Raw genomic sequence first — 26,421 nt, 5'->3', positions numbered from 1 at the left:
TATTTTATATACACTATGTATTTTATCTATAAAGTGTATATTATTTATATAATAATACATGCGTTAATATATTTAATTTATAGGTGTTATATATAAGCACACAGTGCATGGAAAGGTCAGCCTAGCGCTCTGCCAGATGGGCTGGAGCTGAACTTTCCTGTTTAACTAAGCCATTGAGTGCCTGTACCCGTGAGGATTCCAGAGCGGACAGCGGAGCGCCGGGCACGGGGCGTTCCCTCGGGAAAAGGCTGCGGGAGCCGCGGGCCGGCCGGGTCCTCCCGCCGCCCCCGCCACAGAGCGGGGCCAGAGCGCCGCCGCCGCGCTTCCGTTTCCCCTGCCGCCATCTTCGGCACGGGCACTTCAGCCACGGCCGACACCCCGTGCCTCTCACCGCCGGGCAGCAGCGGGAGGCGGCCGCGCTGCGGGCCGCCCTCGGCCAGCGGGAAGTGTATTTATCCCCCGAGGAGGGACGGTTCTGGCGCTGTCCTCCCGAGGTACCGGCGCACTTCGGGCAGGCGGTGCGGGGACGCCGTGACGGGGGAGAGCGGCTGCGGTGCCCTCACCTAAGATGGCGGCGGGGGCGGGCTTTTCCCGCCGAGAAGATGGCGGCGGAGGGAGCGGCGCTCTGGCCGGGTGGCGAAACTCGCTGGGCTGGGTGAGGGGAGCGGGATGGGACCGTGGCCCCCAGAGACTTCCCCCTTCACAGGGACTCCCTGCGCCGCCACGGAGACCTCGGTCCAACCCTGCTGCATCACAAACCCCCCCAGCCTTCCTCCCTCAGCTCACCCGTACCTTCTCCAGTCCAGGACCCCTCTCCGCCCTGCTACCCACCCTCATTTTGGGGTCATCCCTCCCCTGCTGCATGAGGGGCCGCTGAGTGGGCGTGGGGTGGGGTTACCCGCTGCCTGTCTACCCCTCTGCTCCCCAAAGCAGCTGCTGCTCCATTTTTAATTTTTTTTTTTATTTTTAATAATCATAATTTCCACTCTCCCTCTCCCTTTCATACTTTGCCGCAGGAATGGACCAGCAAGTCCATAGGTAGCGGAAGGGTCCCCACCCTCCTCTTCCCCCTCCTCCTCCCCACCCCTTAAGGGGCGGTGATCACGGCGGAGAGGAAAGAAAAGGATGCCACGGAAGCTGTTGTTGCCTTATAAATCTGTTTTTTCTCACTTTCGAGCTCCACGGGGGTTGCATGACTCTTTGGCGATGAACGCGGCCAGAAGTGGCTACCGGGTCTTCTCGGCCAACTCTACCGCAGCCTCCACCGAGCTGGCGAAGAAGATCACGGAGTAAGTTGCCTTCTCTTTCAAGTTTCTTTCTCTCCCATCGCTCCCCGGCGCAGGCAGGAGCCCTCCCGAGCGGCTGGAGAAGCTTCTGGCATCCCCCGCATTCCCAAGGCGTCTCCTGCGAACACCTTTGTGGAGATTTTGCGCTGGGAATCTTCACCAGCTCTGTCTGACCCAGCGATGGAAATGGACTCGCCGCTTTATCCCTTCTTTGATGTCCATTTCACTGCTGGAAAGGCTTGGCTGCGGCAAAAGCTGTTGCTTTTGGGGAGGAAGGAGGTGAAACTTGGCTCGACAAACCTCAGAAAAGCGTTTTTAGCAGGTTTGGGAGACTCTCAAAACTTTCTCCAGCTCCTGACCTTGTTTTCCCAGCAGCTTCGGTGCCTGGAGCAAGGGGAGTGTCCATATGCACCTCGGCACAGCACCTTGCACTGATCAGAATGAATTCTGGAGAGCTGGACAGCCTGGGCTGTTTAATTTAGAGTAAAAGTCTGCCTCATTTTCTTCAGCCATCAATTTAGGCAGAGTTTGACCTTGTCTTGTCTGGGACAGATGTGTTGGGTCCTGATGAGTGAAGAGTGTGACATCTGCCTCCAAAATGGGGCTCTTGGTGCTCTTAGATACAGTTCATAGGCAGCTGATCCCAAAATCGAGGGGTCTCAGTGCTGGTTTGTCTGCTGCCCCTGACAGCATCCCAGTTAATCTTGCTAGGCATCTGCTGCCCCATTCCCATCTCCAAGGGTGTGCTTAAATTGGAAGCAGGACTTAAGTACAGATGAGCTGCCACCTTAAACTGTGAGAACAGTTTGCTGTTGGTCCTGCTTGCTTAATAAACAGTGTTCAATCCTTAGCACAGATTATCTCCACGGAGCTGACTTGGCTGTTTGGCTGGGAGGTGTATTGGATAATAGTGATGGACTTCTTTAAATGTGAGGCTAAGAGGAAAATCCTTGTGTTTGGGAGTGGAAAGCATTTTTTTTTTCCTTTTTTTCTTTGGGCTTATGTATTCTTGCTATATTTGGTCAGTTCTGTTTCACTTTCCTGTCACTGAACTCTGAAAGTCATGTATCTCTCTATAAAAAAGTAAGTTTTGCTGCAGCAGATGGGACAGAGTTTTACAGAGCTTGTCCTGTTGCATCAACATGACACAACAGAATTCCCCTGGGGACAAGTTCTGAGTTCTCAGGACTGGAGGAGCAAATGGGCAATCTTTCTTCCTTGTTCTTTGTCTTAAAAATAACTCCCTTCTTTATAAAGATGAAATGAGAAGAGACACAGAGAGGCTTCCCCAGGCCATGGCGCTGGCTGGGATGATGTGCTGATGTTATCCCAGGGATGCTCTGGGGGGGAAAGAAGCAGGATCTGGATCCAGAATGATCTCCCAGCCCCCTCCTTGATCTCTCAACAAGTTAATTTCTAATAGGGCCGATGTGGGATTTTTCCCTTGGCTCTGCCATCAGTGGGATATTGGATGCTCTGATGGTGGCACGAGCACAGCCCTGTGACACACAGCTGCTGCTTAACTGAGGCTTAAGGACATTTATCTTTGTTGTGGGTACAAAATCGGGAGCTGTTCACAGTACAGATTTGCCCACAGTAAAAAGTCTCCCAAAATTAAAGGTATTTTCAGCATCTAGCACAGTGGTTTTGCACTGGCTTCCCTTAGGAGCTTGAGGGCTGTTTCAACTGATCTGTAACACATCCCTTCTTCTTTCAGGTTGCAAAAGATGCATGGTTGCTGCCTTTCCCCTGTCTCACATCCCAGCCTGTTCTTTGCTGGGAAGGTCAGTTGCACCTTTAAACAGAGTTGGAGCAATCTTACAAGGGTGAGTCTGTCCTCTAATATTGGGGGTTCTTTTTAAAGTTTTTTTATGACCTTGAGTAAAAGTAGTAAAAAAACTTTAAAACAACACTCAATATTAGGAGGGCCCCTTGAGACACCTGTTCATCTGGGCTCTGTAGGTATGAGCTTAAGATATCTACTTGAATAGTTCTGACTTATCCTTTTTAAAATCTCCAGCCTGGAGAGGAGCAGTGTGACACTGACCAGCTTTCAGACACCTCATTTATCTCCTCGCTTTCTTTACTGCAAAACTTCCAGAGCTACTTTCATTTCAGGCTCTGAGTATCATATTCTGGCACAGTTCTGATCTTCATGATTTCCCTTGAGCATTCTCTGCTTATGGGACGATGACTAATGGTCAGTCTTACTTTCACTTTAGGTTTTCAAAGTTTTAGTTGATTGTAATGACTGCCAGGGAGAGGAGCTGGTGCTGGATTATTAGGACCTTGTGAAACTTGAAGTAATGAAGATCTTCCTTAGATTCAGCACCACTGAGACATAAATAAACCCATGTCTTTATTTTTTCTGTTTTAAATTGAGAGTGATGATTATTTTACTTTAAATTCTTTCCATGATGGAAAGAAAACTCTTGCTGTAATTAGGACACTTGGCACCTGATTACAAGCTGCATTTCCAGGGGACAGAGATAATTTCTGTGACCAGTGCTGGTTCCTGATGGGTCTGTGTGCTGCTGGGGGGAGATCTAGGAAGTCTTTTTGATCTTTAATCCAAGAGATGCATTTAGATCTCCTTGTGACTGCAGTGCTTGGCTCAGCAGGTACAAATATTACATTCTACTCACTGCTTATGTGTTTGGCTTGGAGGAGGTTGGTGATTGAATCTTGCTAATGCCTCCCCAGAGCTCCTGCAGCTCTGTGATGTGGGATGTGATACTCTCTCACTGCCAACTGTGGATGTGAGTATTCCAGAGATTTACTCAGTTTGCAGCGTGGAAAATGCTGGTGGTGTGAAGATAGAGCATTGCCATGACCATGAACATGGAATTAGGCAGACACAGGGATTTGTGTTCTGACCTCTGGCTGCACAGAGCTGGGTCACAATGCTAAACCCAGGGTGGTATTTTCTGTGACTGGGTGGGAGGTTAAAGCCCTGCTTTGGGGGGAGACAGTACATTCAGAGGACTTGCAGCAGCCTCCCTCAGCTGAGGGAGGATTTCTGGTAGGAAATGTATTCTTTAGGTCATCTTACCAGCACATGAGAGGGTGGCAGAGGGGAGTCAGAACATCTCTGTGCAGTTTAGGTGGAACACAGAATGTGGCTGAGCAGGCTGGGTTCATGAGGAGCTTTCTGTGCTGGCCAGCACAGCTTTAGGGGAAGTTCCTTCACCAGAGTAGAGGAAGATCTGCCTGGTATTTGCCAGTAGTTGGGCTGCATGGCTGGAACAAGTGATTCCAGATGAGCAATAGGAACTTTTCTTCAAATATTCTGTTGGGCTGGGTGGATGGGGAGAGGCAAAGGAGAGCTCAGATAGTTCTAATGATATCTAAATAGATTGTATCCAGGAAGCTGCCATTCCCTTTCCCTTTCCTGGCTGTTCTTTTACTGGGGGATTAGGAAGTGCACTGCAGAGCTGCCATTGTGCTGGCTGGACCATGGCTGATCTTTATTTAAATATTTGCTGAAGTTTGAAAAGCAATTCAGAGTCAGGCTGTGGCTTGATTTGGCCACAGTCAGGCACAGCACAGACCCTCTGTCCTCTGCTCCAGCTCCTTCTGAGTCTGCAGATGTGGGGAGAGTTGGGAGTTTGTTGAGCTGACACCAGGGAAAGTGTTTATAATGAAGCAGATATTGCCAAAATAAATTATCATAATTAAGAGCTTTGTGTTTAGCTTTCTCTTCAAATTAAATGTTTGTGCTGCAAGCTGGCTGAAAGCTCCCTATGGAGATAACCTGACAAATATCTTGGATTCTGGTCACAGAGGAGGAGAAGGAAACACAGCCTGGGCTGAGGGCACTTCTCAGTGGCACTGAAACAGGCTGTGATGGCACAAAGTACTGTGAGTACATTTGCCCCTTGAAATTTGATTCAGCTGAACATGGAGTTGCTTTGTCTCAAGAGCCTGGTACAGTGGTTTTTGACAGTCTTCAGTGGAGCATTTTAAAGTACAATCTGATACAGACTCCCAGTGTTCCCTAAAATACTGCAGTGTGTCACTTCCTCATTAAACTATAGGTGACTCCTGAGCTGTTTTCACTTAGATGTGAATTTGAGACAGGTTTTATAAACACTTTTGTATTCACAGCTTAATATCCTCTTGGCATATTTTGAGACTGCAGAAAGTTAGATCATCCTTCCTGGGCAATGTTTACAGAGAGATTCCAGATCAATACGAATTTTTACTGGCCAATTGCTCTGAGTAGGATTTTTAAAGCCATAAAGAGGTATTTTTTTTCTCTTCAGTGCTGTCATGCCCCAGAGGAGTTGATTTAGTGATGGAGCTGGTGTGAGGATAGCAGCTCATTTTGCTTGGAAATGTGATTTGTCTGCCGGACCTAAAATGTTACTTTTCCCAGAAGCAGCTTTATCTCTGCTGGGTGTGTGGTCTGGGTTACCTGCAGTGGCACCTTCTGTGTCCTAGTGCAGGCCTGCCTGTGTCTGCAGACAAGTGATCAGTAACTGTGGTAGCCCAGATTATTGTGATTATGCTGTTAGTCCTGGAGCTGGATGAAAACAGTTCTTGCAGTCAATTCAATTCCTGTATCCCCTAAAGCAACAACCCTGGAGCTTCAGGATGGAGAGGATTTTGAGAGAAAAGAGTTGGGATGGAAAAGAAAACAAGGGAGAGGTAATAGGAAAGGGAAATTTATCTTTGAACTCTGGCTGCTGCCAGGCTGTGTGGTCAATAAGGTTGTGCCCTGCCCTTGACTTCCATGCAAATATCCCTTTTGATAAAAGTCCTCTGGAATTTGGTGCTTTACAGCACCAAACATTCCCCTCTTTATTGTCCTTGACTCAGTCAAGGTTTATCAGACTCCCTCCCTGGCTGATACCTTGTCTAACCGAAGCCTCCAGGAAGGGATTTGGTGCGAGGTGTGCCCCTGGGGTGCACATACCTCAGCTGCTCTGGGGGAGCTGCCTGTGGATCCTGCTGTGCCTGTGGCTCCTGGGACTCTGGAGTGCTGCAGGCAGGGCTGATCTGGGACATTCATGGGCAGTTTTATCTCATATCCACTGCTCTTGTTTACCTGCAGTCAACAGTTGGAGCAGAGCTGGGATTTATTGTCTGACCAGAGCTGCTCATTCCTCTAAATTGTCATCTGTTCCTGTCTTTTCTGCTGCTCCCTGCACCCAGGTTTGACAGCTGAGCTGCTTTAGTGCCCCAAGCTGAGCTGTTTTAGTGTCTCTCTTGCCATGGGGGAGCAAACTTGCCCTTCTGACTTCTGGTTTCAGCAGCACACAAACTGCATTGCTGCTGTATGGTGAGTAGGAGAGCACTGGGCTCTGGTTTCTGCTGGCTGCATTATGGAATCATGAAGGTCAAAAAGACTTTTAAGACTGAGCACAGCTGTTAACCCAGCTCTGCCAAAGCCACCACTAAACCATATCCCCAGGTGCCACATCTACATGTCTTTTAAATCCCTCCAAGGATAGTGACTCCACCACTTCCCTGGCCAGTGTGTTCCAAGGCTTGACAGCCCTTTCAGGGAAGAAATATTTCCTAATATCCAATCTAAACCTCCCCTAGTACAACGTGAGAATGATTCCCTGTGAGCACCACAAACATGGTTTTGTTTGCCACCACTTAGCACTGAAAGTGCCACCTCCCAAGGGGTGTTTTGCTGAGATGAGTCCAGCTGGACTGGTTTTGAAGCTTTCCATCCTGCCATGAGATTCAGGGCTGACTAAGAGCACTTGCACAGTCTCTCCAATGGATTTTTTTCTCCATACTGAGGTAGGATTGTGCTGTCTGCAGTGAAGTCAGGGCGCACGTGCCTCCAAGTGGAACGTGCAAGACTTGCCATGTAGTTGTGGTGGAACAAGTGTGAGTCATGAAACATTTCCCACCACACACTGCTCTGGGGTGGGTGGATGTGTGTGTATGTTTCTGAGCTTGTTTGGACACAGATGCCTTAGCAGTGATTAGGACTGAGCTTGGTGGTTGAAAATGCCAGACTGTCCTCATCAGGACAGCAGGATCACACCTGAAAAACTCACCTCTGGTGTGGGTGAGGTGCCAAGAATTGCTTTTATTTGACTAGCTGCCAGCTCTTTTTGAAGATACTGAATGTACTGAGGATGCCTTTGCATTGCAGCTGCAAGTTTTAACCCATCTGGGCTGAGAGGAGCCCAGTGGGGAGATACGTGAGACTTGTCTGGCCTGGGCTGCAGGGTGATGCTGCAGTTGGTACCCAAGCAGGGCTGGTGACAGTCTGGCACGTCCAGCTCTCGAGGTGGCAGTTTAGTCACCAGCCCAGCCATTGCAAAACGTGCTGCCAGACACTCGGTGGGGAGGGCGTGTGTGCCAGACATGCTTTCGAGCCAGCTAAGCAAACATATCCCATGGCATCCAAGTGTCTGTTATCTCAGCTGTCCCAGGCACACTCTCCAGGCCAGCTTCTAGCTGGGACCTCCAGCTCTGGCTCACAGCTGAGCCCAGCAGTTGCTGATGGGACAGAAGCATGCCAGGGTCAGGCTGTGTTGCTCTTTCACTTCTGAAAGCACAGATCTTTGTGACAATTGAAGTGCAAGGCCGAGTTAGTGGGTAAGGAGGTGGAGTGAGACCAACTGCTGAAGGCTGTAGATCAGAAAAAACCAGCAGAAGATATGTACTCTTCTATTTAGGGTTAGTCCTGATCTGCAGAATTTTGGCACATATCCAGGTAAAAACAGTACAAGTGCAAACAGGAAACTGCTGCCATAATCAGTGTGGTGAACAAAGGTATTTTTCAGGCATAAACTCTTTCCTAATTCATTGTGTGGCCATGGCCACAGAGCATATCCTGGGAGAGGAGGGAATTGTCCTGGCTCCATCTCCTTCAGCCCAAGCATTTCACTGCTGCAGGGTCTCACAGCTGAGGCTCTGGGTTAAAGCACAAATGCCTTTAAGTACTTACTAATGGATTACTTGTCAGTGCAGTTAAGTACTGAAGTGTCACCTGAGGGAAAAGTCTGCATTTTGGAGCCTTTTAAAATGCTCTTCAAAGTGAGTCTTTGTTTTGTAAGAAATAAATTAAAAAGAGAAAGGAGAATGACTAATCTTTGTTGTGATGAGTGTTGTAGATTTGATATTTAAGAAAAGGAAGGAATAATTTGAAAAAAAATTTAAAATTGACATTAAAATATCATTTATCATTTGAGTTATTTCAGAAGGAAGGCTCAAGGAGAAAAAAAAAGGAGAAGAGGTGGGAGTCAAAAAAGTGACTCAGGTGCCATTAATTGAGTCTGAGTAAATCATTCAACTCTAGTTGTACATCAGACTTGCCCAAGGGAGCATTGCACAGGCTGGCAAGGTGTCCTTTGCCATCAGGAGTCACAGCCTGTGGTCAGTCACCTGCTGCAGAGTGATGTGTCCCAGGGCCCTCTCAGGGACCTCAGAGGGAAGGAGACCCCCAGAGAAGGGGATGATGTAGTTCTGCAGCCTGGCTGGCTCACTCAGCTCCCTCTTCTAGATGTGTATAAGAGACAGCATCAGAGGGAAGGAGACCCCCAGAGAAGGGGATGATGTAGTTCTGCAGCCTGGCTGGCTCACTCAGCTCCCTCTTGGGCAGTGCTGTGTTTTGGAGGTGTGGAATGTGGTCCATTCCCTGTTTTGCAGCACAAACGGCCGGATTCCTCCATTTCCAACGTCCTTTTTTTCTTTCCAGGCGTCTCGGTGCTGAGTTGGGGAAATCTGTGGTGTACCAAGAAACTAATGGAGGTAAGAGAAATCTCTATATTTGCAACTGTTCTGAGGTAATCTTAGAAATGCTGTGTAACTCCATTGGGCAGACCTGCCTAAAGAAGTGCAGTGATTCAGCTGTGATGTTACTGCTGCCTCTGGCAGTGCTAAACCTCCATGGCTGACCTTGGACAAAGCAATTAAACATGTTCCTTGCTTTCCCTGGTTATCTTGCTTGTTTGCCCACCTGCAAACTCTCCTCTAGAGTCCTGCCTCAGGTTTTAGTTGCTGCCAAATCTTTTATGCTCCTATGCTGAGCAAAACATCTCCAGATTCAAAAGTGATGCCCCGCTTTCAGTGTCTGCCTTGTGAAAATTTAAATTATCGCTTTCTTTCAGCCCTTCCCTGACACACAAAATTTACAGCTGCCCTTGCCTTTAAAAGTGCAAATTCATGGCTGTGCTGGGGAAAATGCCTCTTGAAGGTTGCTTTTGTTTTTAAGGAGGTTAACACTCCGCAAGCGTCCATTTTCAGATGCCGATGTTAAACACAAAGATTTTGGCCAGCAGAGTTCTGTAGCCATGTAGCCAAAGAGTCATTTACTGTTTCAAGACCTCTGTTAGCTTGTTTGCAAGAGAGAGTATGGATACAGAGCTGCTATAGGAAGGGGTGGAGGATTTTGTGGTAGTGCTGCTGCTGTTGCAGCCGGATTGGGCCTCTCAGTGGGAGAGCTGCTGTGGTTATGGTTGGGCTGGCTGGTGCATCCCTGCCCGGGAGAGCTCGCTGCCCTTTGGGGTTGGTTTTAAATCAGGTTGCTTGCTATGAGGTCTGAAGTCGTTTTTCATCGCTGCACAGCTGATCAGTCTGCTCTCAGCAGAGTCCTGTAGGGTCACTGCCAGGGCAAGGCAATTAGACTTGGAATTCCATAGCTGAGGAGCTGTTTCTTTCCTTTTCTTTACCCCTTCCCTCTAGCTCATGACTGTGTGGAAAATGAGTGGCTAAGGCAGGCACCTTGGGAAACCTGGACTCATTGCTTTGGCTTTGCAGAGCTACTTGGGGTTTAGTTTCTGCATTTGAGTCAGGGACTTGTAGGAGTGGTGCTCAGCAGAGACCCAGACTCCCAGCCTGTGCCAGTGTTGAAATGTGAATTTTCAATGAACCTTGATAGTGAAACTGGGGAGTTCTTGCTCTGAGCTCCTTGCTGCTGATATTGCCTTGAGCTCTCCAGCCAGCATGGAGCTGATCCCATGGTAAGCTGTGAAAGATCAAAGTGCAAAAAGTGCTGAGTTACCTTCTTGGAAGTTCTGAAGGTTGTTCTTCCTTGGGTGGTTAATTGCTCACTAATGAATGTGCTGTTGACATCTCTCAGCCCTCCATGGAAGTGTGAAAAGGATTTCTTATTGAGAGTTAGGTAAATTGTCTTCTAAATATTAAAATTCTAAATTCTATAAAAAACCAGATATTCAGTCTACTTTTGCTCTGTAAATACAACTAACTCACTGATATGTCATGCCAGCTCTACCCAGGACCAGCCTTTGGAAAATCCAGTGGGCTCATTTGCATATGTATGTGCACAAAGGGCAGAGGAGTGAGTCCTCATCTGCCCTGACTAGCGGTGCAAGGTTGCTGCTACAACATGGTGTGTTGTCACTGTCAACCTGATGTTTGGAAACAAAACTGACTCTGTTTTCCATCCTTTTCAGAAACAAGAGTTGAAATAAAAGAGTCTGTCCGTGGACAGGATATCTTCATCATACAGACAATCCCCAGGTGAGGCACTTGTGGCTCAGTTCTGCACCTGGGATGTGCTTTGAATACCTACATCAGGAGATGCTTCAGTGGTTTGCTCTCTGCTAACCAGCACAATAACCAATGGAACTCATGCAGTGTTGTCATTGCTCTGCCTTAGATCTAAGCCCCACATAGTGTTAAGTTGTTGACATTCCCAGGGGATTGATTGCAACACTGAGGTGCTTCCCATCAAATAGATGGAGTGTGTCACTTGAGGCAGGAGCAGGAGTGACTGATGGTTCCCACTGAAACTTCCCTGGTCTGTGTGTTGGTGGCCTTTCAGGCTCAGCTGTTGGATGATTTCTGACTGGCATTTCCATCCCAGGATGGGTGATTTCCTCTGCCTCCCAACCACCAAGCAACAGAGCCAGCATCAAACAGCAGCTGCTGCTTTCATTGCAGGCTGGATTACTCTTCCCCTTTTGCTGTAGTGATGTGAAACTGAGCTCAGGTGGAAGCCCATAGCCTCCCTCCTGTACTTTTACAGTTCTTGATGATGGTGGGGCTTTTTGGGTTTTATTTTGGGCTGTTCTAGGCTTGGAGTAAGAGAAGTGCTGCAAATTACCAGGGGGCTAGAAAACCATCTGTAACCCCAGAAGCCTTGCTCCTTGCTGGCTCAGGAAGAGTAATGGGACAGCACTAGGGTGATGGGAGGGGAGCCTACAAATAAATGATAACTGCAAATCAACCTGTTGTGAGCTGTTTTCAGAGATGTGGTATTGATATTAACAAAACAAGAATATTCCTGTTCTGATACCTTTTCCCAAATTACCAAATTCTGCTCATATTTTGGAGATCACAAGAAGTAATAAGTTAGCAGAGCTCAATTGTAGCTCAAAAGTACTAGGGAGCAGAATTGCCTGGACACAGGATTTTTTCTTTCTTGCTAGAGAAATAGAGCCCACTGAAAATTTAAATTCATTCCCTCTGTGAAATGCTTGGCCTGTTGTAAAGAAATCAGTAGGACTACCTAGACCAGCTTACTCCTGGAATTCCTCTTGCAGGCAGAAACATTTTTGTAGGGCTCATCTCTCTTCAGAGAGATGCCCCAGGTGTTTCCTCCTTCAGGGAGCAACTAAATCTCTGCAAGATGAAAATCCCCTTCTGTAGGATTATGTTTTGGGTGAGTGGTGCTATTCTGTTGTCCCTTGTGAAGGAGTTCTCTGAAATAACTTGTTACTGAGAGCTGTGTAAACATGAAACAGATGAATGTTCAGAGAGAGCTAACTCAGGGCATTAGGGATAGGAGCAGTTTTGGGAGGGGAAAGCCTCCCTTTTTATTTTAACTTGTTGATCCCTTGTTTTTCCATTAACTGAATTCAGTGTTTTGGGCCAAGAAATGGATCTTTTTTAGCCAGAATGTTCAAAGCCCTCCAGGTGAGGAGCCAGTGTTGTGCAGCCAAGTCATCTTTCATTCCTAAACTGCAGCTGTGCCTTGCTGCATTGCTAGAAAGGACAGGTTCAAGGACATCTCAATTTTGCAGTGGGTTTCAGGAAGCTTTTTAGGAGAGTCAAAACAACAACTGTGTGGAATAATCTAAGAATAGGACTTCCACACTCAGTAGTGGTTTGAAAAGAAAATATTAGGACTTGTTAGTAGAGAGGGAAACAACCTTGTTATGCTGCAGTGTGAATTCACAGTCTGCATCTTAAATGCACAGAGAGAGCAGAAAGACCTGAATATTTGATACAGGCTCTCTGTCGTAAAAGCTGTAGCACAACCCAAAAAAAGGTGACAAGGACAGTTACCATCCAAGACTGGTGTGTAGACTGGCATTTATATGAGGGAAGATCAAATAGCTCATGTTTAGGTGGTAGAAAAATGAACGAGTTGGCGATTTTGTGGTACCCTAAAGGCAAAAGGAACCTTTTAGTGCTGAGTGTTGGTGCTGATTGTTGCAAAGTCTATGGACAGTGTCACAAAAGGTGTTTGCTCAGCCTCCAGAGCAGGGGTGTCCAGGGATGGCCCAGCCAGAGGTAAGGAGCAGCAAGGGAGTCTCTGGGGTGGTAAGCAGGGTGTGGGGGATAGCTGAGCTGTCTGAGTGTCCTGGTAATGAGCTGCCAGCCCCTGTGTGAGGTCTTGGCTCAGCCCTCCCAGCGGTCACTAACTGAGCATGGCTTCAAGGCCAGAGATGGGGAGGGCAGCAAGGAGCCCAGGATGCTCTCTTGGCTTTTGGAGATGCTGGGGCTGGGCTTCCTCCATCAATGCCATTTAACCCAGCTGGTGCCCTTGGTTGGGGTCAGTGCCCCTCGCAGAGGAGCAGATCAGTGATGGCTCAGCTTGAAACCTGCTCAGCCCACCCACCTTGGGCCCTGCTGGAGGGACAGACACATCCACCTCTTCCTACTGCCTGTGTCAGCTGCTCTGCAGGAACTTCCCCGAGCCCAGCTTGGGATCCTGCTTGAATACTGGGAGAAGCACCCTCCTTGAATAACTTCTCCTTCAGTATGGCTGCTGGTGTCCTGCAGCAGCACCAGAGCTGCTGGTGCCTTTTGAAGTCCCAGTCCTGTTCTCTGCCTGCTTTCCATGTGAATATGCATGTATTTTCAAAGAGTAAGTTGAAAAATAATGATGAAAAATACTAAGTTTCTCAGATGAGCTTTAAATAGGCTTCAGTTTGACCACTTTGTTTGTACATGACACTGATAGTAGCATCTTTTTCTTCTCTCACAGCCCCACTGGCACAGCTAAACCACCAAAGGGAAGAAACAGTTCTTTGTTTGCTTGTTGTCCTGTGTGGCAGGGGGCTGTGTTTTATGTAATTCTTGGCTGGGTGCTCCAGAGCCAACAAAGCTTTCTTGTGTGTAAATGGCATTGTGTGCGCGGGCTGGCAGGGCCAGTGGGACAACAGAGACCCAGAGCCTCACAAAAGAAGAGGCACAAGTGGAGGTTAATTTCCAAAGGAAGAGAGAGCAGTGGGGAAATGGAAATGGTCAGAGGTTTGTCATGGGTCATGTCTCTGGGCAGTTGGAGAAGCTGTCTGTAGTGTCTGTCTCAGGAGGAAAACAGGGGCTGAGCAGTGCTTGGGTAATGTCCAGGAAGCTCTGCAGGGCTTTAGGCTGCTCTGTTTATTCTGCTGCTGTGTGGAAAGATGGCCCAGTTAGCCCCTGCCCTGTCACCATGGGCTGCACAGCTGAGCCACTCCAGCCCTGCTCTCCTGACTGGGCTGGGGGTGTGGTGTGTCACTGGGAGCTGTCCGTGCTGGAAACCCCCAGGAAAGGGGGTCTGTCTTGCAGGAGTGCCTGTCCTGCCATCTGAAGCACGTGCTCTTCAGTTTCCACATGTTCTTGAGTCAGTCTGTGGTGAAGCAGTGTCTCTTGGTGCTGGTCTCAAGAACTAAATGGGACCTAAGGGCTTAGCTTTTTTCCCCATCCCAAAATCAATGAAAATGCAGATTAATACACTCCTACTGGGCCACTCCAGTCATTGTGGGTGAGCAAACTGTAAATGGAATATTTCAGTCTCATGACCAGTGACAGGACTCAAGGAAACAGCATGAAGCTGAGTCAGGGGAGGTTTAGGTTAATATCAGGAAAAGGTGGTTGAGCACTGGAACAGGCTCCCCAGGGAAGTGGTGACAGCACCAAACCTGTCTGAGCTCAAGAAGCAACAATCTCAGGGACAGGATAGGATTTTTTGGGTGTCCAGTGCAGGACCAGGAACTGCACTCATGATCCTGATGGAGCCCTTCAGATTCAGCATATTCTATGATTCTTCTGCCTATGGTATTTTTTTCTTTGGTTGTTTTTTCTTTCAAAAAACAGTCCTTTAGCATTTCATGTGCTGTTGTTCCTTCTGTCTCTAGGTAAGCTAAAGTGTGGAGATGCTGACCTCCACCAAAGTGCTATGTCTGGAGTTTGTACTGCTCCAATTACAGTATTTTTTAAGGCAGGAAAAATAACCTGCCTTACATTGTTAAAGAGGAATATACCCTAAGAAATCCAGTGTGGATGAAGTTGTGTTGGCTGCATGTGTGCTGCTTCTTTAAAAGACTATTTTAGTTCAAATTAAACTGTATCAAGTGACATTTGTTCCAAACTAAATTCTATACAAAGCCTTTTGTGTTGGATGGAAATCATCATACACATTATGTTAGAATATCAAATCAAATTCCAGTGCACAGCTCTTGAGTGCTGGTGTTGTGTCCTGTATGTGTAAGAGTTGATTGTAATTTGTTGTGGCTTGGTGGAAGGAGCTGTATGGCTGCAATCTGGGTGTGGCACATATTAGCCTGAGATGAAGCATCATTTTCTTGGAGTTTTGGTGAGGGGTGGTCAGTATAAATGGAAAAGGAGTTGCATTGGAAAAACGCCTGCTAATATTTGGAATTGTGTTGAAATCTCCTAGAGATGTGAATACTGCTGTCATGGAGCTGCTGATCATGGCCTATGCACTGAAGACTTCCTGTGCCAGGAACATCATTGGGGTCATCCCCTACTTCCCTTACAGCAAACAGAGCAAAATGAGGAAGAGGGGCTCCATAGTCTGCAAGCTGCTGGCTTCAATGCTTGCCAAGGCAGGTGAGTGTCCCAGGGAGCAGCAGCACAGCAGGCTGAGTGCTGCTGGGCATCCCAGAGGTCACCTGTCCTTCCAGTCTCCTGTTTGATGTGGGGGCATGTTGCTGAGATCTTGAGCCACATTAGGGGAATTAATTTTCTTCAGCTTTCTTGTATTTCTCTGTAATTTGCACCTGGGGAAGTGGCCTAGAAATGTTGTAGTGAAATACAGTGTCAGGCCAGTGCTGTAGCATCACATGCCTGTTTCTCATTATGTCTGTGGAACTTTCTGTGTTAATCTGTTTATGATTATTTTATGACATGGCATAATAGTCTGAGTAATAGCTAAAACAGTCTGGAAAATGGAGGTGTTGAAGGAACTCCAGCCACGTGGGAGTATTTTCAATAAATTGTTGTCTGTTTTCCTCCCTTAGGTTTAACACATATTATTACTATGGACCTTCATCAAAAGGAAATCCAAGGCTTCTTCAGCTTTCCAGTAGACAACCTGAGAGCATCCCCTTTCTTGCTTCAGTATATACAGGAAGAAGTGAGGTTACTCTAATTCTATGTATATCAACTTGTCTGAACTCATTTTAATGGGATGGCAGCATTGGGCCTCTGTTTTAAGTAGAGGTGGTGGTGTCAGTCTAGGTCAATCCTTCTGTTAATGAATTCTTTCTCAGGGGGCACCTATTGCATGTTTGATGGAAGGATGTTACACTTCTGTGATTGGATAGAAACTGAACTGCAGCACAAGCAGGAGAGGAGCTTGCTCACTGTGGAGTTAGTGCCATTTGAGAGATGCTACTTGTGCTCCTGCCTCTAATCACCTCTGAAATCCCGTTAAACTGCTTCCCCTCTCCCTTGGTGCTGTGCTGGATTTCTGACTGCTCTGAATTATTGATAGACTTTGTCTTGGGCTGGGTGTAGGAGTGCTGAGCACAGCAGGGCTGGGAGCAGGGCACAGAGGTTTTATTCTCCATGTGCAAAAGATGATTTATTCCCACATGATGAGAGCAAGGCTTCCCCATATGGGGAGGGTTAAACATAGTGAACATTCCCACCTTTGCAGAATACACAAATACTGGTGTTGGGAGCAAGTGCAGTTGCCTCTCTAGTTTCTTGTCACAGAATAAAAATTTAGTTCTGGGGAGGAGGATGGGTGAACTTATTCAGCCATGTATCAAACCAGTTACTCCCTAGCAAGGTCTTTTTTTAATTAATTAACTTTTTATCACATCCAGATTCCAGATTACAGAAACGCAGTTATTGTAGCCAAATCTCCTGGTGCTGCTAAAAGGTAAATGGATGCTTTGCTGGCTGGTTAAAAGTTACTAGGAAAATACCTGAGCTGGTGGAAGATGTACCAGGGAAAGTATGGGAGGGTGGCAGATGGATTGATAATCTGGTCATAATTCCTTTGTGGCTGGAAATGGGATGGATGTGGTGCAGATAGGCAGCTGAACTTTGTATTCCCACCCTCATGTGAGTAAACCCTGGCAGTCTCACTGAAATGAAATGGTTCCCCTGGAGTCAGACTTGCTACTGGAGTTTCAGCACTGCCTGACCATCTCAGAAAGCATTTCACATGTGGAGGAACACAGGAGACCCTGTGGTGGAGTCAATGGGTAGAGTGGGCTTTGGGATTTTAATAAGGAATGAGGAGTCACTTCCAGTGAGGTTTCTTGCAGAGAAACAGCCACAGAGGTGCAGCCTTTGCTTGCTGTTGATCTGGGAGAGACTTGCTGTAGTGGGCTGTGAAACTGCATCAGCCCAGCACCTTCCTGAGAGGCTGTTTTTGTGTTGCAGGGCTCAGTCCTACGCCGAGAGGCTGCGGCTGGGGCTGGCAGTGATCCATGGAGAGGCTCAGTGCACGGAGCAGGACATGGATGACGGGCGTCACTCCCCTCCAATGCTCAAAAATGCAACTGTGCATCCTGGCCTGGAGCTGCCATGTAAGAGCAAGCTTCTCTGCTTACCTTTGGGGGAAAAAAAAAAAGAGAAGAGTTTGGTGGGAAGTTTCTGTTGGTTTATCTGTGTAACCAACCTAAAGGCAGTTAGACCAGTGGAACTCTTTTGATAGAAAGGTTGATATCAGTGAGTTTTAGGAGAATTCACAGGGGAAGGTTTTTATTTAACTCCTTCTGGCCATGCAGAGCATCAGTAGTTTCTCCTTGGCTGTGCCTACTTTATAGTGTTACACTGACAAACTCTGATAAAGGTGGTGCTTTTACAGTATTCAGCAACAGAATTCATTGAGCTGATGAAACAAGGGAGATGTAAAAGTGTAAGTAATGAGATAATGATCACTGAGGCTGTTGGCTCCACTGGGGAGGGGAGGGCTGGTCTTTGTCTTCTCTGCAGCCATTGTTACTGCTGGAAATTTTCTTCACCTTGGCATCCAGGTGATCATATTCCAATGTCTGTTCTGACAATGTTTTGAGGTTTATGTGGCTGGGGTGAATAGGTTCTCCTAGAGCATTGTTGTCCTGCTTCCAGAGCTCTTGCCATTGATTTGGGAGCAGAGAGCAGAAGAAAAAGAAGAAACTTGTGTTCTGGGAAATGCCATCCTCAGGACTGTTTGTATTCCTGCAGCAGTCAAATAACAACAGTACAATCAAAATCCAGCTCCTTTTGGGGAAGATTTTAGCTTTCTAGGCAGGTGGTGGTAGGAAAGAAATTTGGAGCAGGAACGTGGCTGAGAAGTGCCCGTGGGAAACACTGTGCTGCTGCATGTGGCAACACCAGCAGTGGTTTGGCTACTGATAATCATCTTTGGAAATTTAGGGAGAACATCCAACCAGTCTGTGGGCAGCTTGTGGAGGGCAGGCAAGTAAGACTGCAGGCATTTTACGTCACCCCAGTGTGTCTCACTGGAATACAATCAGTTAAAAAGTGCTTTTGTTGCTGGTGAAACTCCTCTTGAGCCTTGGGGGGCAGGTGGGGTTTGGCAATGAAGTTTGGGGCTTTATTTTCCTCCTGACAAGTGGATTTTTTTCATGCCTGTCCAAGAAAGCAGGAATTTGCATTGTTATTCTTCACTTTCTCCTTCCCCTCATATTCTGGAGGATGCTGTCCTCCAGAATATCAGTAGTATGTCTGCTATGGAGGAATTGATGTGACTGTATTTTTATTTCCAGCCATGTCACTTCAAAGAAGCTCAGTTGTGGAAGGTTGTGCTGCTGGAGAGCCCTGTAAATGGTTGTTCATACAGAAATGTGCCCTTGTCCTGTTTAGTAATGAATCCAATGGAAAATTGTTTTCAGTCCTCACCTATCCAAACACAAACTAATTTGCTATATCACCACTTTCTTACTATGTCCTGCTGCACAAACTCAGCACTTGACCAATGACCTTACATCCCAGCATGCCTAAGGCACAGTGTAAAACAGTCGAGCTGTGGCTTGGCAGCTCTCTGTCATGAGGTGGATTGTGGGGCAAACTTGTCCAAAACTCTCCTTAGAAGTTGTTTTCTATCCTGAGAGATCCCTGGTTTTGAGTGAGCAGGGTTCTGAGGTTATCCCTGTCTGAAAGCAGTCTGCATTCTGGTTGTGTCACAGTCTCTGCCAGACAGAGGTGAAAGTGCAGCTGGGATGGCAATGCTGCAAGTGTCTCTGCTGACCCTCTCTGCTGTGCCTTGTTTCTTGTCCAATTCAGTCATTTGAAAAGTATCTTCCCACTTCAAATGTCACATTAATTCCAAACCCTCATTCAGTTCTCCCTTCCTGGTGGTGAAAGCTCTGAGAGCAGAGTATAGCAGGGTTCAGCTGTGTGATTGGCTGTGAAAGGTCAGACACATGCTGCTGCTCAGAACTGGATGTTCCTTACACCAAAACTGTCCCCAAACCCTCCAATTATCAAAACAGAAATGGTCTGTGAGTCTGCCTGGCTCAGCAACCAAACCAGGGCCTGGCAGACAGAAGGTTGGGGATGTTCCTGGGGAGTGGCTGAGACTTCTTATGGGGCATCCCACTCTGGGCTACAACCAGATCAGTGTGGAGGATGCCAGACTTGCCAGTTGTGTTAGAACCAGGAGAGAGGTGAAACCTGTGTCTGGGAGCAGCCCCAGAGCCCCACAGCGATGGCTTGTGCTTTGTGCCATTCTCCATGGGCTTCCCAGTGAATTGGCCGGGCTCCTGTGTCCTGGCATGCACCTTCTCCCCCTGTTCTAGCAGGGATCATGTGCCTCTAATTAATGAATGCTGGGCAGTGTAATGGCTTATTTATTGTCCTCTGAGTGTGGCCTGATGTGATATTCTGATTCGTAGGGAGCCACAACAGAAAAATACCAGAGGTGCTTCTAATTGCACTTAAAATGCTGTGCTAGAGTGGCAGCAAGAGCCCACATCACTGCAGCCCCTGAAATCAGAGCCTTGGAGACAGGATGTCACTCCAAGGTTATTCCCTTTGATTGTGTGCTTTTGTGTCTCAGAGCTTGCAGCTGGCTCGGGGCTGTGCCTTAACAAATGCATGGGGACTCTTTGCATGTTTCCGTGAGAAAAAGAGTGGAGCACCATCTGTTAAATCATTTCAGTGGCTTTGGAATTCAGTACTTTATACAGAGCTAATGGTCTGCTTGAATCCCAGAGCCCAGCAAACTGCCACAAAGGGAGTTAGGGGGAAAAAATGGAGTGACCATAGATCTGTTCCTGCTTCCCTACCCCCATCTTGCCTGTGTTTAGGCTGGGCACAGGGATGTTTTCTGTCCTTCCAAGGTTATCTACACAAAACAGTTCATTCTTGAGCAGCCTTTTGCTCCCAGGCTCTGTTATAAATGCAGCATTATATTTCTTGATGATTGTCACTTTAATTTGCACTGTCAGCTCCAAACAAAATATATTTTAGTACTTCTTAACTCATTTTTGACTACTTAATTAAAGCAACATGTTTACACACCTGGGAATGTTCTTTTTTAGTGCCAGTGATCCTGCCTTTAACATGTGGTACTTTGGTGTATACTATGCACATCTGAATGAAAGTGTTCTTTGATATTCTTGTTTTGTAAAAAATGGTGATTGGTCTAGTTTTTTCTCTTTTATTTTTCCCCCTCAGAAGCTACAGGTACCAAAAGCATCTTTTCTTACTCTCCAGAAAGTCAGCAGCTCTTTAACCCAAACTTGTACGTGATCCAAAGGGTTACATCGAGCAAAAGTACCACCATGGCTTATTTCTGTTACCCTCTTCTGTCTGTGAACATAGAGGGTTTGTGTCTGGGAGGAAAATATTCTTTATTATTTGAATCATTTTTCAAGGCACCTCCTCATAGTAGTTCTGACTTGCACATCCTTATATGTCCAAAGATTTTGAAGAAGAAACTGGCTGCACTAACCCTTGTGTAGACTCTCATCACCTTGGAGCAGTTGAGATTTGATGTGGTTGTGGGTAGATCTTTGGCTTGCAATTTCTTTTTCTTTTTTTTGCAGAGAAAATTGAACAAGGAAAAGGGAGAACATCTCTTTAAGATCCGGGTAGGTCGACATGTTGCCTACCATTCTTTAAAAATAAACCAAAATTGAAATACAGCTTTTAAAAACCAGACAGAGATGCAAAGCACTGCTAATGTTGCTGGTTGCCATGTTAGCCTTTGAGCATAGCAAGGAATGTGTCTGTTTCCTTCATGGAGTAGAAGGATACTGATTTGCTGAAACTCCGTATCTCTGTGAGTAAAATAGTGCTGAATTTCAGCTCTTCACCATTTGTGTAGAAAAGTTTCCCCTGACCTGGCTGTTGTAAGCAGAGATGGCACTCTTCAGTGGATACACATGGAGGCTGGGATGGCAGCCAGGTGGAATCCTTTTGATACTTCACAGCTCCCACCAGGAGCTCTGTTACTGTCCAGACTAGATAGTAAATTCATAACTAATCTAAGCAGGCCAGTAGTGCCTGTAACTGAAATTTACTCTTGTGGTGCTTAATCTTCATTTATTACAAATAATCTTCCTTCTTATAAGAATATTTTTCCTTCAGGGTTTAGATGTGACTTTGCATTTGATAGGAGACTCAGAAATAACCATGCAAGGGAGGCTGAGGAATCTGTGCCACAAAGAGCTGTTGATTAACTCCTCAGTCCAAGGTAGCTGTGACTTTAACTGCAAAACCTGGCAATGAGTAATGGGACTTTGGGCAAAACAGAACTACTGGACACCTTTTATACAGTTTTGGTTGGTTTATGAAAAACCAGCCTGTGGAGTGGGTCATGGATGTGAATACACAAGAATCTTCAAGTTGTGGTCCTTATAATTGCTTTCATCATATCCCTCAGTGTGATTCATTCACTCAGCTGTGCTTGCACTCTGAGCTTTCCCAGGCACTGATGAGATATGGGAATAGTACTGGATCATCCTGCTGTGCAGGATGGGGAGTTTAATGTAAGACTTTTTTGGTGAGGAGAGTGGAGATCAATATTCAGACATGCTTTTTGATGGGCAATGGCTTGTGTTCTCCTGCTGCTCAGGTATTACATTGAAGTGGATTATCTTAAGAGAAAAATCTTGCAGTGTCTGAACTCCTTGAGGCACTTGAGAAGCCTCTGTGGCCAGAATCCTGGCAAGACCTGAGCTTAGAAAAGGAGGGGCACCAAGTGCCTTGTCAGGACACTTTGCACTCACTGTGGAGAGTATAAAATAGGGGTGTGGGGGTGGGCCAGGTAAGTGTTACAAAATGCTGGAGGTGCCTCTTGGCTTCAGTGGTTAGATCAGCCCAGATTGTCACCTGTTGTCACACATCTGCCCACCACAGTGTCCTTTCCATGCTGGAAGGTTTTGTTCCAGCACCCCATGGCAAGTGAGAGGTTTGGCAGATGGACACCACGTCCCTGGCTGGCAACCAGCTGGAGGCTGGCTGCTGCTTGGTGTAAGTCTGAAGGCTGTGTTACATCTGGACACTCTCAATGCATCTTAGTTCAGATCTCTGGTATTTTTATGATGCTGCTGCAATTTTGGCAGGATGTGTTTTTGCATGAACCCTGTCAGTACAAAAAGTACTGTCAGGAGGGAATGGAACCTTTTTTCCCAGTACATCTCTTCATTATGTGACAGGTAGCACAGCTTGTCAGTGTATCCTTTGATCCAGTTGCTGGTTGCCCTGAGCTTGTTGAACTGAGTTTCAACTGGATTTTTTCCTACTCTTTCCATTAATCCACTTAAAAATAATCAGCAAATTTGCTTCTGCAAACTTCCTTAAGCTTTCTTTGCCTGAGCAGGTGGTATTAAGGTCTCAAAGACCCCTCTGTGTTTGGTGATGTGAGAAAGCAAATGAGGTGCAGTGCAAGTCTCTGATCCTACAGATGATTTACTGAGTCCAAGAGGTGAAAAGCTGCATCTTGTAAAGCACCTGCCCTTTGAGAGGTGCTGCTTAGAAAAGCACATTTTTTGTTCCCAGTCATGGAATGGACCCTTTTTCAAGTCCTGTGCTGGAGCTCAGAGAAAGTCACTGATATTGCCCATAAACCAGGTGCTGATTTGTAACTCTCCTTGCACAGGGGTTTGTTAGAGTTTGAATTGCTTTCTGTTTCTGAGGTCAGTACAAAATCCCCACAGAAACAGAATTTCCTCTTTATGCAGCAGTGCTGTTCATTTGAGGAGAAAAATGGTGTTTAAATCAGGGGTCCTCGCTTAGGTGGGTGTCAGGATCATGTAAAGCACATCTGTCTCTGAATCAGTGTAAGATGTTTAATGGTTCAGCCTCTTGTGTGGTGGAACTGGTGGGGTTTGACTCAAGCCTGACTCACCTGGACTCTTTTTTTCCCTTCTTTTTTAGTGATGATGGCCAAGGAGAAACCGCCAATAACTGTGGTTGGAGATGTTGGAGGAAGAATTGCCATCATTGTGGTATGAGTCTGAGGGGAGCAGGTGGGGGGGTGGCTTCCTCACAGCATCTTTGCTTCAGCTGCTCCATCCCTGAGGGTCAGAGGGATGGATGGCTGGTGGGAGGAGTGGGAATGTTTTTAGACACTAATTTCTCCAGTTGTGCTGGTGGCTTTGGTTATTTCAGCTTTCTGGTGAAAACCATTTGCACTTCAGCTCTTTAAGCCCTAAAATCTCCTTGCTCACTTGATTCTAAGTGTCAGATGTCTGCAAGTAATGAATAAATCCAGGGCACACAGAAAAAAAACCCTGAAGTGTTAAAAAACCCCAAACAAACAAAAAACTTTCCAAGTCTCTGTTACTTGCTATGCCATGCTGTGTAAGTAATCAACATGCAGCTCCTACCCCATGAAAAAATATGCCTTGCTGATGATAAACTGTGCATGTGCAGGGACTAACTTGTTTCCAAGACACAACATTTGCTGTCCACACTAGCAAAAGGGTCATTAAACCTGGGAAATAGCATTCACAGATTAGTCATGCACGTGGCTGTCCTCATCAGCAGCTGAAGTAGACAGGGATTCTATTTTTCATCTGTGTGCATGGCCAAAGCTGCAGTACCCTGATCCACTCCTGCTCTGCAGGCTCTGTAAACTTCTGGTTTTGATGTTATTTCTGTTTCTGCAGGATGACATCATTGATGACGTGGAAAGCTTTGTAGCTGCTGCAGAGATCCTGAAAGAGCGTGGAGCCTACAAGATATTTGTGATGGCCACTCATGGGCTCCTGTCAGCAGATGCCCCCCGTCTCATAGAGGAATCCTCCATTGATGAGGTGAGTCTCCTCTCCAGACTGCAGAGGGAGGGCTGGTACCAAAACTCACAAATTGATGTCCTTCCTATGGCACGTAGCTCATGGTTGGAATTACTCATTTAATCAGGTGCTTTCAGTTAGCTGGGTCTTCACTGGAACAAATAAAAAAAGAGCTAGTGTGATTAATACTTGCTCAGATCAGATCTGCTTCTCTGAGTGTATTTTCTCCCTTATAAAAATATTAGTCATCCCTGCCTGGACACTTCCCTCCCTGCAGCTGGGGCTGTGTGGCTGCATCTCACTGCGCAGCCCCTCTCCCCCAGCTGGTCAGGGGCTGCTGGTACATGAAGAGGACAGGATTTCAAACCTTAGTAACAGATGCTGTGATCTGAGTGGGCCCATCAGCCTGTTGGAGAGTGCTGGTTTTGCTGGTCCCCTCATCAGACTGTCCTAGAGGGGAGACCATTTATTTTAATCTTTTTTGCAAGGATTTCTCCCCCTGAACTGTGAAACCGCAGTACACACCCCTCCTGGAGTCAATCCAGGGTGGCTGCTCAGGGAGGGTGAATGTTCCAGCACCACAACTTCCTTTCCTTTCTGGCCCTCCATAGGTGGTAGTGACCAACACTGTTCCTCACGAGGTGCAGAAGCTGCAGTGCCCCAAGATAAAGACTGTGGATATCAGTTTGATCCTCTCGGAAGCCATCCGGCGCATCCACAACGGCGAGTCCATGGCCTATCTCTTCCGCAACATCACTGTTGATGACTAGACCTGAGCCTGCCCCCGTCCTGGATTCCAGAAGAGAAGGAAATCTGCATGGAAAGGCAATATCATAAAACATAGGCATAACACAGCTGTTTATTTTTGTAGGAGCGTTGAGGTTTTCAGGGTCTTGAGCCATGAGATCTAATAGAAAAAAACCAACCTGACCAGCACTTTACAAGTGAATAGAGGGGGACACTGGCATAGGGGGGATTACCTTAATTAAGAGAGATGGAGAAATGAGGTGGTGAATTTTTAAGTTTCTTTAATGATTTTTTTTTTTTTTTAGTATGTTATCTCTTGCCCTGTAGGGGCAGAAAGAAAAGCTAAACAGAAGTAGCTGTCAGCTTGTGAGAAGGGAACAGACTACTCATTGCTGTGTGGGCAGCAAGAGCAGCCTTTGGGGTTGTTTCTGCCTGTGTCTTGCCCCAGAGCACGGAAGGGAACGTTCAGGCTGTGCTGCTGGCAGAGCTGAGCCAACAGCAGCTTCGTGCCAGCTCAGTGGCCTCTCCTCTCCTGCACAGCAGAGCAGGGACTTTCATCAAAACTAAGTTAGCGGAACATCCCGAAAGGACAGCTTAGGGCAACCCATTGGCAGGGCTGCTCCCATCCCTGGGTCAGGGAGCTGGGAACAGGCTCTTGTGTGTGTCCCAGCAGAGCAGGGAATGCTAGTTTATGTGTTGGCCTTTTCATTTTGTGAGCTTTGGATCATTATTTCTCCTCAGTGACGAGTCACGTGAGGGTCCTGGTCCTTACTGGAACACTTGTCTGCACTGCAAAACCAGGCACATTTTTGGAGTTGCCTGGGGCTGAGTTTGTGGCAGAGTCTTGTGGGGAAGGGAAGTTGGAACAATATCTGCTTCTAATGCAGCCATGCTCTCCAAAACACTAACACTGAACCTGCAATAAAAAGTGTAAGATTTTTCAGCTTTGGTGCTTCCTGTGAATGCTGTGCCCTCTGAAGAGCTGCTCTGTCTATTCAGTGGGGCTGTTGCTGTAACAGGGCTCACTTGGCAGCTTGCAGCAATTTTTCACAGGGAGGTAGGACTGGCTGATCACTCCTTTCTTGAGTGATACTAATTTCTGAGTGGAGGGGACACTTGAGGAAGCAGCACAAGATGCATGTGGAGGGCTTTGTCTCCAGGATGATACAAGGATAAACTCCCAAACTGATCTTTCCCGTTGATGAGACAAACACACTCCAGAAAAACCTACAACACTAGTCTGCTGATGTGAGGAACAAATAAAAGCTGTTGCTTCAACGGCACAGGAAATGTTTAGTTGTTCAGTGTTGGTTATCCTTATTCTACAACCTTCCATTCCACTCAAACATCTAAAATGTGCCACTGGGCCAGCAGTGACTGAGCAGAACAAGCCTTGAACACCAGGCAAACAAACAGACTCCTCGTCATGGAGTGCTTGGACCACCTTCAGTATCCAGCATGGATTAAACCTCCACGCCAAATTCCATGAGGGATGTGCAGGACTGGATGAGGTATCAAGGCTGCTGATGGGTTTTCCTGCATTTTCAAAGTACCACAAACAAATCTCAGCTGTTTTCTGTGACCATAGCCTGGCTCCTTGGCCTGGAGGGGTAACATGATGCTGTACTGCAAGTACATCATCACCAGATCTTCTGGAGCTGTGGGGTCCTTGGAGATGTCTCTGCCCCCTTTCTTCTGAGCTGCTACTGGACAATGTTCTTCATCCTGGAAGGCAGTGTTAAAAGTGTGAGCAGTATTGCTGTTCTCTCCCCTTCAAAGTACTTGTCAGACCTGCC

At 46.8% G+C, this 26,421-nt stretch overlaps 1 protein-coding gene across 8 annotated transcripts; it reads left to right on the top strand.

Moving 5' to 3' along the window:
• Nucleotides 1–229: 229 nt before the first annotated feature.
• PRPSAP1 (phosphoribosyl pyrophosphate synthetase associated protein 1) lies at nucleotides 230–25,568 on the top strand. Of its 8 annotated transcripts, none has more exons than XM_015645780.3 (11): nucleotides 230–494; nucleotides 1,178–1,289; nucleotides 8,956–9,008; nucleotides 10,673–10,739; nucleotides 15,109–15,281; nucleotides 15,692–15,807; nucleotides 16,505–16,560; nucleotides 17,070–17,215; nucleotides 23,019–23,089; nucleotides 23,753–23,899; nucleotides 24,490–25,568. In XM_015645780.3, the coding sequence occupies exons 2-11, from the start codon at nucleotides 1,207–1,209 to the stop codon at nucleotides 24,646–24,648; spliced, it is 1,071 nt and encodes a 356-aa protein (XP_015501266.1). In that variant the 5' UTR covers nucleotides 230–494; nucleotides 1,178–1,206; the 3' UTR covers nucleotides 24,649–25,568. The 8 variants fall into 8 exon arrangements, 7 of the variants coding, with proteins under 7 accessions (XP_015501266.1, XP_015501267.1, XP_018864067.1 ...); XM_015645781.2 differs by lacking the exon at nucleotides 230–494 and adding an exon at nucleotides 552–655; XM_019008522.2 differs by lacking the exon at nucleotides 230–494 and adding an exon at nucleotides 662–1,038.
• The last annotated feature ends 853 nt before the right edge of the window (nucleotides 25,569–26,421 follow it).

This window comes from Parus major, chromosome 18 (assembly GCF_001522545.3).
Source record: "Parus major isolate Abel chromosome 18, Parus_major1.1, whole genome shotgun sequence".
Classification (NCBI taxonomy): domain Eukaryota; kingdom Metazoa; phylum Chordata; class Aves; order Passeriformes; family Paridae; genus Parus; species Parus major.
This window is presented reverse-complemented; position numbering and strand designations above follow the sequence as displayed.